The sequence below is a fragment of the Talpa europaea genome, assembly GCF_964194135.1.
Source record: "Talpa europaea genome assembly, chromosome: 3".
NCBI classification, from domain to species: Eukaryota; Metazoa; Chordata; class Mammalia; order Eulipotyphla; family Talpidae; genus Talpa; species Talpa europaea.
In genome coordinates, this window is record NC_140069.1 from 49,821,668 (window position 1) to 49,835,136 (window position 13,469).

The 13,469-nt window shown below is 40.8% G+C and overlaps 1 protein-coding gene across 1 annotated transcript in view; it reads right to left on the reverse strand.

The window, feature by feature from the left end:
* The window catches only part of SULF1 (sulfatase 1), a gene marked incomplete at both ends in the record, with an annotated part of 72,775 nt that extends 59,675 nt beyond the window's left edge, over positions 1–13,100 (reverse strand). The window contains 2 exons of the mRNA XM_084229850.1: positions 1,240–1,479; positions 12,929–13,100. Coding sequence (XP_084085976.1) covers positions 1,240–1,479; positions 12,929–13,100 — 412 coding nt within the window. The remainder of the gene's footprint in view (positions 1–1,239; positions 1,480–12,928) is intronic.
* Between the last annotated feature and the right edge of the window lie 369 nt (positions 13,101–13,469).

Sequence of the window (13,469 nt, forward strand, 5' to 3'; positions counted from 1 at the left end):
GGGTTCCTGTGTCACTACACACTATTTCCGAAAGTTCCTATCTTGCAAATTCTGTCTGCTCCCAGAGATCAAATTATAAGGGTGTTAGTTATTGAAAGGCACTGATTTCACGTGCTTCCCATGAGAAAAACAAAATTTGGTGCTTGAAATCAGGAACAATTTCTGGTTTTGCTTCTGTGCTAGTCACATAATTTTTGAAATCCCCACCTCAGCCATAAAGTAGAGCCAAGTATATTTGTTGTCTATGAACCCCACAGGGATGCTTGATGGATTTGCAAATTGCTTAAGGCTCTCAGATAAATGGAGCTATAAATTTAAATCACTTTTGTGAGAAAGCACACTCAAGATAAGGCACTCTGAATAACCTAATTTCTTTCCTTAACATCATTAAACTCCCTTGATTCATGGGAGGAGTTTCCTCAGTGTGTAGAGATCTTGAGATGCCTGTGAATGATGAAACTATCATATACACAATCAATATTTTTATCCATAAATAACAAGCAATAAATGTCCACAGGATGGTCTGCAAAGAAGCAAAGGCCACATATTTCTCAAGTCTAATGGAATGATTAATTTCATTTTTGAAAGAGACTAGAAAGAATACATTTATCTGAAAACATTTTTTTAAAAATTTCAGAATAGAGAATATGTAAACCTCAAAATCATTTCTAAAACGCTTTAGTAATGATGTTTTTAATTCTTATGAGCTAGTACACATCATTTTATTCATTCAGCTATTCATTAATTCCATAAATAATGTTGATAATTTGTTATGTCCCCGACCCTGAGGTAGGTGTTAGGGAATTTGAATCCCCCCCACCCCCGCCCCATGATTTCTCATAGAACAATTAGTAGGAACTTACCAACATTAAAGACAACCTTCCTCAAGATATGCCATGATCCCTAGAGATTGGGAGGCTAGGTAAATGGGTAAATGGGACAAAACTTACCTATTGCAGGCTGTCTTAAAAAATTCCAGTTGCTGGGTGTTCTGGGGGGTACAACATTCATAATGTGTTCACTGAGAGTCATATGATTTTTCTTTAAGGATATCTCAATGGTATGTTCTTCAGACTAATAAGTAAGGGCTGGGGAGGATACTACCAGGAGACAAAAACCTAGACAACTTCCATTTAGGGTCTTTTTGGAAGTTCAGTTATTTCTACACACAATGCATCTTCCTTTGTCTGGGACGCATTACCAGAGGTCTATGGGTCAGAAAGTTCATCCCTTCCTTACCTGTTCTGTAGCCGGTGTTGTTAAGGTACACAGCAAATGTTCGAGGTTCGTGCATTGCCTGCCATGAGGGAGAAGAGCAGTTTTCGTTGTTGGTGTAGACGTTGTGGTTGTGCACGTACTTCCCGGTGAGCATGGAGGACCGGGAGGGGCAGCACATGGGTGTGGTCACAAAGGCATTGGTGAAGGTGGCCCCCCCATGTTCCATAATCTTTCTTGTTTTGTTCATGACTTGCAGGGACCCTGAAAGGCACAGTTCCAGGGCTGTTTAGTGGAGTGCACCACATGCACAGCCATTTATGTCGTGTCACTCAATGACTCTGTGCTCCTGATTTATTAATTTCCCTCACTTGGCTAAAAGGAGTCTATAATTTGACCAGCTCTTATTTCCAGAACAAAATTAAACATTTGGAATCCTACCCCTCTCAAGGATTTTGCAGAATAATAAACACATTTCAGCCTCTCCCCTCCTTAATCACCAAGAAAAAATGCAGACTAATCTGATAATTAAAGCTAGAATTTTAGATATGGAGCAGATTCAAAGGCCAGCAACCCTTTGAAGATTACCAGAGAACAATAGCCTATTACACAGAGCATCAAACCCCCAGCCCACCACATATGCACTGAGCTATGACATTGCAGAGATTACTAGAGATAACATTTTAATCATTTGAAATAAGTAATATGTGAAAGTCCCTCCAAAATGAATGTATTTAATTTAAAAAAAGATCTTTAATGGAACTTGTTATCCTTTTATGAACTCACCAAATATCTTACAATTTTTTGACTAGGATAGCACAAGTAGTTTATATTTTGACCTGTTTCCATGTAATTTTTAAAGACAGATGGGCCTCCCTGGTGGCGCAGGGATGAAAGACACCGTGCTGGGACTCCCTGGTGGCACATTGGGTTAAGACACAACCTATGAAACTATCTGCAGCCTCTGCAGCATGAGTTCGATCCCCAGCCAGGGAGAAACCCACATGGTGCAGCAGACCTCTCCTGACTCGCCACTGCTCCCCTCAGCAGTGTGTTTTAGTTGATCCACCTGTTCTGTTTCCCACTCTGTCTCTGGTGAATCCTCTCCCCCCCCCCCACAACTCTGGCCTATACTTCAGTTCTTGTATGCATAAATAAATCAATCTTTAAAAAAAGAAGACACCGTGCTATCAAGCTATTGCCAGACTTTGTGGCACGAGTTAGATCCCCAGCAAGGGAACTACCCACATGGCGCAGCAGACCTTACTCGCCTGCTATACCCACCAGCAGTGTATTTCAGTAGATCTGCTTGTTCTGCTCCCCACTCTGTCTCTGGTGAATCCTCTCACCCCCCACACCTCTGGCCTATGCCCTAGTTCTATTATGCATAAAAAAATCTTTTTTTTTTTTAAATGATAGGTTATTTGTGAACAAGTTATGATTCTATTGTACTTGAAAGTAGTTGAATAGTCAAAAATTCCATTTTAACTGTAAAGGATAAAATTGTAACCTAAAATTGCTGAGGAAGAAAAAAAATTCTATTTCGATTACTCTAGCCAGCCAAACACTGCAGCTGAAACACATCCAAACATTGCAGAAAAAAGCAAAGGCCAGCATTCAATGGTCTTTTCAGGACTTGTCAAGAAATGCACTACAGAGTACCACAGCCAAGCCCATTGCATTTGAATCCTGGAGCCTCAGATTTCCAACAGGTTCCACTTCTTCCAAAGAAAGGGAGAAAGTCTATGTAGTTTTCCAGCAAGGAAGGAAATCGTAATGCAAACCAGACAAGCATTCAGAACATCAGAGAAGCGTGCAACAGTCCAAATAGCTACAGTTAACTTGATTTTTTCATACACTAGCTTTTAGCACTTCCATGAAACACATGACTACAGGAGGCAGGTTTCTGATTGGGTCTCATTAGAATGCTCTAAAATATGCACCAGTTAGGAAGATGCCTGAGGGCTTTTTCTCCTTTGGTGTCTTCAGGGGACCAAGCCACCTTTTTGTCACCAGGGAATAACATGCAGTGAGTGCCCACTTCATGCTGAACATTTTATCAGCCTCAGCACTCTCAGCTAATCCCACATATATAACTACCCCCCAAAGTGGAAAATTCTCTGCTGTTTCTGATTGTCAATAGTAAGCTCTCCAAATAAGAACCTGCATATAAAAATCGCGGGATAGGAAGCCGTAAAGCAACACATACATGAAAGGGCAGATGAAGCAGTAAATGATAGAGTGCCTGGAGTCAACGTATAATAAAAATTCTGAAATGATTGGTGAAGACAATTGAAGGGAAAGGGGAAGAAAAATGTGGAATGGTCAAAGTCTGTTATTGGAGGCATGGGGAGGATGTGCAGTACACTCTGTAGGTGGTGAGAAGTAATGGAGTGACAAGAGTAGCACATTGATTTCCTGGAATGAAAACAAATAGGGAGAATTTTCTTGATGACACGTGGGAGGCAGAGTTAGCAAATAGCAAGGAGGCTGGGTAAAGGTGTAGGATTAGATAAAATAGATGAAATGAAAGTAGAACTAGGCTCTTTGTCAAAGGCATGAATGGCATACATGATGAGAAGAATGTCTTTGAGAGATGTTGCTGTGACAATGTGGCAACAGAGTTGTGTGCCTGGAGAAGGGACTGGGCTGGCCCATCAAGGCCACGGCCAAGAAGTTACAGAGACTGTCAAGCCATGGGATGATAACCTGAACTGGATGGTGCTTTTTAAATATTAGCTCATTTAATACTGACAATAACCCTGTGTCATTTGTACTACTGTTTACTATTACTGTATAATGGATGAGCAAACTGAGGTGCAAAGGGTTAAATAACATGCCTGCTGTCACACAAATCCTAAGTAGCAGAGCCCCCAGATGTAAACTCAGGCAGTCTGAGCCGGAGGCCTTGATCTTAAGCTGCATCTAAGCTGAGTACTAGCTGTGACATTGACATTTGCAAGACTGAGAAACAGAAATGATGTCTGTTAGTGGTAAAGATAAGTTTCACTTTCTGTAGTCTTGTATTTTGCTTCCTCTGGTTTCTTCAGGGAGATATTGAAAGACACCACCTGCCTTCCTCAGGGCTGGAGTGATCTCAGTAGCTCGGGCCCAGATGAAAGGAGTAGGGTGCGTGGGGTCTGTCTTTAGGAGCCGACAGGCATATCAGTGTTAATGCTGCCTCTGATCTCCATGGAGTTCCTTGATAGACTCAGATGATGGAGTGCAGGAACCACACCTCTTCACTGGTGAGTAAGGAAGCACCAGGAAGGTGAGCACAAGCACCTTTTTCTTTCTTTCTTTTTAATGGCTGTGCAATGATTCATGTCAGTCAATAGGGCTGCCTTGCGTGGCATTTATCACCACTGTGATTGCACCATTGATTTTTCACTGGGAAACAATCAAAAATTATTCTGTGATAAAACTCTTAATTAGGCATTTACAGCTATTGAGAGTAGTGGGATGGGACAATGTCTTATAGTTGGAAAGGCTCAGTTTTTGTTTTTTTTTTTAAAGATTTTTTTATTTATTCATACAAGCACTGGGTACAGTCAGAAGCACGGGAGGGTGAGAGAATTCACCAGAGCCAGAGCGGAGAGTAGAACAGGCAGAGTGAGGAAGTACACTGCTGAGGGGAGCAGCGGGCGGCAGGAGAGGTCTGCGCGCCATGTGGGACCCTCACCCAGTGACCAGGGATCAAACCGGCGTTGCAGAGGCTGCGGGCAGCTTCGCAACCCAGCGCTCAACAGCTGCGCCACTGGGGAGGCCCAGAAAGGCTCAGTTTTGTTTTACGTTGAAATTCCTCACCTCTCTGGATTTCAGGCTTATGTGCCTAAAATGCAAACTGTGCTGTTTCTTAGTTGTTATAACAATTATTTCATAGGATTGATAGCAAGCTATGGACTGAAGAGTCATAACAATATTCACAAGGCTGGGTTTAGGGGGATAAGAAAGAAAAGAGAAAAAGTCCTGAACTTGAACTTACAGGGAAACATCTAGGTTTTGCTACTTATTAGCTTGAACAAGTCACTTACCCTCTTTGGGTCTGTGTTTCTCATCTATAAAATAGAGTCGATAATAATTTCCAGATTAGTTCACAAGGCTGTTGAAGAATAAATGGGGCAGCAATTTCACTTTGTGCTCATCTCAACCAGGTTTTGCTTTCTCTTGCCTTTTCCATCTCCCTCTCTGTTATCTATGTCAGAATTCCAAAAGATGGGCCTACCTGGTGGCACAGAGGCTAAAGACACAGCACTATCAAGCTATTGGCAGTAACTGCGGCATGAGTTCGATCCCCGACGAGGGAGCTAACCCATATGGCACAGCAGACCTCTCCTGCCTTGTCTGCTGCTCCCCTCAGCAGTGTATATCAGTAGATCTGCCTGTTCTGCTCCCCACTCTATCTCTGGTGAATCCTCTCGCCTCCCTCACCTCTGGCCTACACCCTAGTTCTTGTATGCGTAAATAAATAAATAAAAATAAATCTTAAAAAAAAATTTCAAAAGCTGAGATAAGAGTAGAGGGTGTCATAGACTGAATGTTTGTATCCCCTCCCTCCAAATTTGTATGTTGAAATCTAATCCCCTAGGTGATGATAATTATGTTACGAAGGTGGATTTTTCTTTGAGTGAGATTAGAGCCATCACAATAACAGACACCCCAGAGAGCTCCTTTGTCCCTTTTCCCATTTGAAGACACAGTGGCAAGACAGCTACTGATGAACCAGGAAGTGTGCTGTCACTAGATACCAAAATGTCTATTTATTTTGTTATAACATCCCAAATGGACTAGGACAGAGGTCAGTTACTTTTTCTATGCCTTAAGACTTAAATTGTTAGTACTGAATATGGTTAAAAATACTATTTCTACCCATCTCTGTAAACACTGTTCCTGCCTGTTCTTAAAGCAAGAAACCTGACTATATTATTATCTCAAGTTGTCTTTCAGGGGAAGCCTGACAAGGGTGCTGTGGGTAATTGTCATTAGGTCCAGTGGCAGGTATGGGGGCTCTGCTGCCTGGGGTGGCTTGCAGAAAGGGAAGGTTCAGGCTTAAGCAGGTCAAGTGAAATAATCTCAGTTCCAGAGGTCCAGGTAGTGACCAGGGATGTCCACCATTGCTCCTGTAGGGGTGGGGATGCTGTGACAGCCATGGCCTTGAGCCCAGATGCTATTGTGGAAGCAGTGACTGCTAGGAGGCAAGAAGTGGCACTCCTCAGGAATCCTGCAAGATCTACCAGCTCTGCAATTTCAGAGAAGGTAAAAATCAGGGCAAAAGGAACAGAAGTCTGGATGAGATATGTGATAGGTTGTTGGAACTGGAGGACTCATTACCAGGAATTTGTCGTTTCATGCACTCTAACTCATTTATTTCCAAACTGTCAATGTGAAAAAGTTCAAGGGGGAGAAAAAGTCCCACTAATCAGAATGACTTTACCAAAATCACACAGAGAGCTTGAATTACTTCATTGACATGTTAACATTTACAATAAAGCTTTAACCTTTCTGATTCAATATCTTAGCATTTGATTATTCCATATTTAGTACCATCAAATATTAAAATTTTCATCAAGCCAGGTTATCATGTCCAGAAGAATTCAAAATCCCAGAATTTCAATAGTAAATATTCTCCTAATCAAATCTGATGATCTCATTTTGTGACTTCTGCTTTAAAGAATAAAGTATTTATAGGTATTGGGGAAAAAAGAGGCCAAGAAAGAGATAAAAAAATCCTTTTGGAGTTTTTCCAGGTCACTAAGACTCCTTATTTTTACCCCCAAAGAGCAAAAGGCCATTAATAGTGATTCTTAAGGGAATGGAGTTAAAATGCCTACAGGACTAGCCAGAGAAGAGAGTTAAGTAAAGGCAGCCAGGTAAAAGATAAATCACAGGGCTTTCTCTTCTTATTTTTCCACATTTGATATAGACATAGCTGTGTAGAACTTTTTCCCTATTATAATGAAAAAAATAGTGTGGGCATGATAATGAGGCATAGGGCAAGCGGAGAGCCCTGGGGATCAGAATAGAATAGGAAAATCCACAGAGGAATAAGGGAGGCTCCAGAGATAAGGACAACAAATTCCAAAGGGGACTAATCAAATACCCCAGGACTAGGGGCAACAGGACATTCCTGGACAAGGACGATAAAGAAAAAGGACTCTAAGATAAGGGCTGGGACACAGGGACTTAGTTCTGGGCACAGAGATATTTAGGCAGTGAGTGAGACCACCGAGAACTAACCAATCACAAAGAGACTGGTGGAGCTTTAGAATAATTAGGGAAAGAAGGTGTATGTTCCTTGAGGCACGCCTCCACTTCGGCTTCCCTGCCCTTCACTGACCTGGTTCCTCCGGCCTGGGAGTCCCACTTTATTTCTGTTCCTTTTCTCCTCAATAAACTTTTTCTTTCTCTAAACAAATCTGCCTTTTCGTTTGCTTGCCTGAGCGTCAGCGAAGTTCCTGCTGCGGCATCGTGAGACACCATCGCGGGGGGTGGCCTAGTGGCTGGGACTCAGTGCCGCCACTATAGCCTAAGATCCATTCCTCACTGGGAGACTAGGCCTGAAAACCTGACATTACGCTTTCAGTAATAAATGCAACAACTTCTTGGCCTGACTGTTGGGGAGAATGGAGCCTGGTGGGGACCATGATGACCTGGGAGGACACACCCCATCGAACAGGGAAGGGCAGCGTCTGTTCCCCTTCAAGCATCCAACTAATGGCCTCCTCATGGAAAATCAAGCCCTCATTCTTCTAAATTTTCATGAAAATCCAGAATCTGAATTTTTTGTATATGAAATCACCTGATTTTTAAAATGTCTTAATTTTAAAAGGTGTGCTGGCCAAATCTGAGATCTGAGACCCAAATGTGTGCCCTCTGCTTTAAAGAAACAATGTATGTCTAGGCATTTATGGGCTGTTAATTCCACTAATGGTCTAAGAGAAACTTTGGATCAGTGTTACTGATATGTTAGCATCAACACAAGCTCCTGACAGTGTAAGAAATGCTGTACTGATTCAGATCAATGGTCAAATGGGCTCAAAAGTTTCTTCCTCAGAGTAACACCAGGGACCATGTTGGAAAGATGTAGAGTTTAATTTCTTTTGGAAAGTTAGGGAAGTCCCACAGCACATGTGATTTTCTCTTTTTTGACTTATAAAATATTTCATGGATGGAGAGATAATAGTTTATCTTCTAGCTTTATTGAAGCATATCCTTTGATCATAGCTGCTTCATATATATTTATGTTTTTAATGCTAACATAAAATGTGGACACTGTGAATATTCTCCATTACTCCTCCATCCTCAAAGGTAACTACCACCCCAAGCTTCATGTGGACCATGTCCTTGAATGTTCTTTCAACTTAAAAATAGTGTAAATCTTCTGTCCACTAGCTTAGTCTAAAAACTTGACCCATTTACAGGTACAGACGCAACCTGTCCTATGTCCTAAATTGTGGAAAAAGCAAATCCAGACGTAAGGGGACCATTGGCTAAGTCCTTTAATCTTTCCACAATTTAAGTTTTCCACTTAGATAATGATCTTTATCCTATTTACCCAGTTTGGGTGGGATGACAATAAAACACAATAATGAGAATGAATATTCTTTGGTAAAAGATAAAGTGTTAGCCACATGCAAAGTTCTAACACTTTCAATAATGAATTCCTTATGTATCTTATTCCCATCACAAAGTACTAGTTTATTTTACTGTCCCCAAAACAAAGTTGAGGAAGTAGCCTCTATTCCCATTCAACAAGAGCTTTTAGCTCCTTTACTTGAGTTCATAAACTTTGATTGCAACTTTTCTCAGCCTTTGTACTGCCACACAAAGGTGTAGCTTGTTTCATTCTTCCTCCAAAAGAAAAGTATTTTACTATGATTTTTGTAATTATTTTCCTAAATCATATCTAAGTCTTTTATATCTTTCTGGAGGCAGAGAAGCCAAAATTGCCTGCAGTATTACAGGTGCAAACAGTTTTGCTTAGGGGAAGATTTATTTAAGCACTTTGCAAACATAATTACACCTAAGTAAAATAAAACCCAATCATATCAAAACCACAATGAGATACCACCTTACATCCATTAGGATGACTACTATAAAAATCAGAAACTGGAAATGTTGACAAGGATATAGAGAAACTGCTTTGCAGGTGGGAATGGAAAGTGGTGCAATCATTATGGAAACAGTATGACAGCTTTTCAAAAAATTAACAATGGAAATATCTAATAATTAAGCAATCTCACTTCTGGGTATGCATCCCAAAGAATTAAAATCATGGTCTTGAAGAGATACTTATATGTATCATAGCAGCTTGATTACATGTTCACAGCAGCTTGATTCACAATAGTCAAAAAGTGGAAATAACCTAAATTTCCAGCAACAGGAAAATATATTAAGCATGACCAGTATACACAACAATGGAATATTCTTTAGCTTTAAAAAGGAAGGAAATTCTGATACATGTTACAATACATATGACCATTGAGGAAGGACACTATGCTAAATGAAACGAGTTAGTCGCAAAATTCCATTTATATAAAGTACCCAAAGCAGTCATAGAGACATAAAGTACCATGGGTGACTGCCAGGGCCTGGGGGTATAGGTATTTGTTAATTTGAAAAATAAAGGGTTCTGGAAGTTAGCTGCACAACATTAACGTACTTAACACTATACAACTGAATCGTATTTTTAAAAATGGTTAAGATGGTAAAAACAAAAGACAAAACCCAACTGAAATCTAGAACTGTAGGTTTCAAGGGTTATGAGAACATTACAAAAAGCTAAGCAAACGACTCCATCAAGCAACAACCACTACAGACAGCATAGTTTTCCTACTGAGAGGGGGTCTTTTTTAAACTATTTACCTACAGTTTATGGTAGCTTTTCAACTTGTTTAGCCAACAATATAATAAAACTCATCTTTTGCATCTGTTATCTTTTTTTTTTTTAGAACCTAGAACATTATTATGAATTTATAGGTTGCTTTTTGGAAGGAATCATTAAATATCTGTTGATGGACTGACTGGCAGAAGGGATGATGACTAAATGTATAGCTGTGGAAACGTCTTCATTTCACCATTTACACAGTCTACCTGACTTCTCTAAGCTTCATTTTCTCATGCATAAATTGAGGACAGTAAGAGTACCTACTTCATGGCATTATTGTGAAGATTAAATAATTGAATTCTTAGCAGAGTGTCAGATTAGTAGATCAGGGAAGGATGTAAAGACAAATATGGAAATGAAAAGGCAAGTGGGTTGTTTGAACCTGGTCTGTGAACCTTCACTATTACATCCAATAGAGATAATGCTCTTTGTCTCCAATAGAAACCAATACTGTTCAGTAAATACTTAATGAATAAATGAACTAGGACCAAAGGTAAAAACTCAAAATCTGTTAAAAATAAATTCATCAAACAATTTTTTGATTTTTTAAAAAAAAGTTAATGGCTGTATGTGGGTAGATCATGACAAATACCCCTTCTTTCATTTCTGGGACTTGTGTAAGCTTTTCCAGGCTACCATAATTTTCTTGGGTCCATTTTGGGTTTATTTAGAACCTACTATATTCCCTGCACAGTCCCAGCAGCAAAGTTTCAACATAAACAAAACAGACTCCTGACCATGAGATGCTTCCAGTTTAGGGGAAGAGACAGGTATAGAAGCACGTGATTAAGGGTCATTCTGGAAGCAAATCTAAGATGTGCAAAGCAAAGTTCCAACCATTCTGCTTTAGGTGAGGATGGTTTTGGCAAAGGAAGGCCCTTGTGGGCAAGATGCCTGAACTGGGTAATGAAGAATAGATAGGACTTCCCCAAAGGGGTGGAGGCTGGGAGAGAAATGCAGAGAGGTACATACAAGCATGAAATATGGTGAGGGAGATGAAGTCACCAGGCTTCTTCAGGGAAGTGTGAGTGGTTTCCATGAAGCACAGAGCAGAAGTAAGAAAGGAAAAGGAGGGGCCACAGGTCCCAGAGCTCCTTTGCCGGAGGACAAGAAGGCCTTATTCTCATGGGAAACCATGGAAGTTTTAAGCAGAAGACAGCTGGTCAACTACTCAAAAGGTAATTTTGACAACAGAAGGAAAAACAGACGTTAGAAATCAAGACTAGAAGGATAGGGTGGCTCAGTGACCAACCAGTTAGGAAAAATGGGAGAGATAACATGAGTCTGTAGATCTCAACAGTGGTAAAGGGATGGCTATGAGAGGTGTCAAGGAAGGAAAATCAAATAAATTCACTTAATTTTACTTGCTCTGTAAGTGAATGAAAACTGAAACCATGAGCCACATACACACTAAAATCACAACTGCAAGACATTTTATTTAGGCATATTGCCTGAAAATCAATACCCTTGTTTAAAAAGTGAGGTAAGAGAGTGCAATCTCTGAATGACTTAAACATTCATCACCGCTGGCGGCTTTCAGTTCACTTGCTTCCAGCTGAATTCAAGGAGTTACCTTTGTGGATATCCATGGTTTGGTTTCAAACTAGAAATCATAATCCCTTCCATGCAGATCAAGTTCTGGCAAAGTGGATTTAATCCTTAAGAACCCACACCAGGGGCCTCCCCGGTGGCACAGCAGGTTGAGCACGCAGTGCTGTGAAGCGGTCTGCAGCCTCTGCAGCGCTGGTTCGATTCCCAGTAGGCCAGGGAGAAACCCACATGGCGAAACAGACCTCTCCTGTTTTGCCCGCTGCTCCCCTCAGCAGTGTCTTTGGTCCGTCTGCCTGTTCTGCTCTCTGCTCTGTCTCTGGTGAATCCTCTTACCATCCCATGCCTCTGGCCTGTACCCCAGCTTTTGTATAAAAATAAAAATAAATCTTAAAAAAAGAAAGAACCCACACCAGAGGAACTCAGCAAAGCAGCCTGGCGTGCTCTGCTAGCCCCGACTCTAGAAGACATGACTTGACCATCGCTCTGGCTGAGCATGTCTGAGCATGAGGAACTTGGATTACTCAGGAATAGGAAGGACTGATGGCTATAACAGGTTATAAAAAGCTCATAAGGGCAAGCCTTTTATCTGTCTTAGGCCACCCTGGAAGACCTTAAACTTGACTGTAGGCTTATGACTGGGGCACTAAAGAAGATGAGAGAAACCCAGATGCTACAGATGCTAAGCTGGAACCACCAGATTTTGGCAGACTTTTAAAATACTCTAGGATTAACCCAAATCAGTTAATTCCTCAGAAGAGCAACATACCTAACATGATATGTGAATTACTACCGGAAGAGAGGTAGACTACTGTAACTTTCAATAACCTAACAACTATTACAAATTGAGAATAAATCTCCCTAATGAAATAAGCACTTACAGTTCCTCTAGTGTGTATCTACATTTATACCCACCACACAGAAGTACAGCCATAATCTCATACTCTTTCAAATAACTTTGCCCAAACATTTAAAAAAATAATCCCTGACAAAGAGTTTCCAAGGTGCTTGACCAAATCCTTGACTTTGTAATACTCTGTGCTTACTCTTTTCCTCCATCCTACTATCCTTGCCAGACTCTCTTTTCTATTGAAGACCAGACAAGTAAGGTTGAAAAACAAACCAAATGCCTTATAACTAATACAAATTCATTTTATAGAACTAAATTGTTGGCCATGATTCTATGATTAAGTTCCAAATCCCCACATGTTCACTGACTATCACTGATGAGGCTGAGATTCAGCAAATTGACTGACGAGTGAAAGATTCGTGTCTCACCCAGTTCCACATCTTGATCATCAGTGAGCACAAGGATAATGTTGGGTCGGATGTTTTTACGTTCCTGCTGTATCCGTCCCCTGAACCTCGTGGATCTGACAGTCGAACAGAGGCTCCCCAGCAGCTCTGTGCCCAGGACAGCCAACACCAGAGCACAGCAAGAATACTTCATTGTGTTTGGTCCAATGTCGCAAACTGACAAAATGTCTCAGTCTCCTGGTTTCCACAGGTCTGGGCAGTCTGAGAAAAAGGGAGAGGGAGAGACTAAATGAAATCCAAACCTAAAGCACAGTTGCAGAAAAACGGCTAAAACTAAGTGAGAACTGGCAGAGAAAGGGCTGCATATGAGTCAGAAGTGGCAAACCCTCACGGGCGCTGGGTAGTTTTTTAAGTGCTTGATTTTTTTGCAAATTTGTTTTTGCCCTTTATTCTCATTCCAATGTTTCTTATTTCAATTCATGGCTGAAATACAATTTCCAACACAGAGCTCGAATATAAAGCTTTCTGACAAGAGCTAATACCTTGAATTAAGTATCCTGGT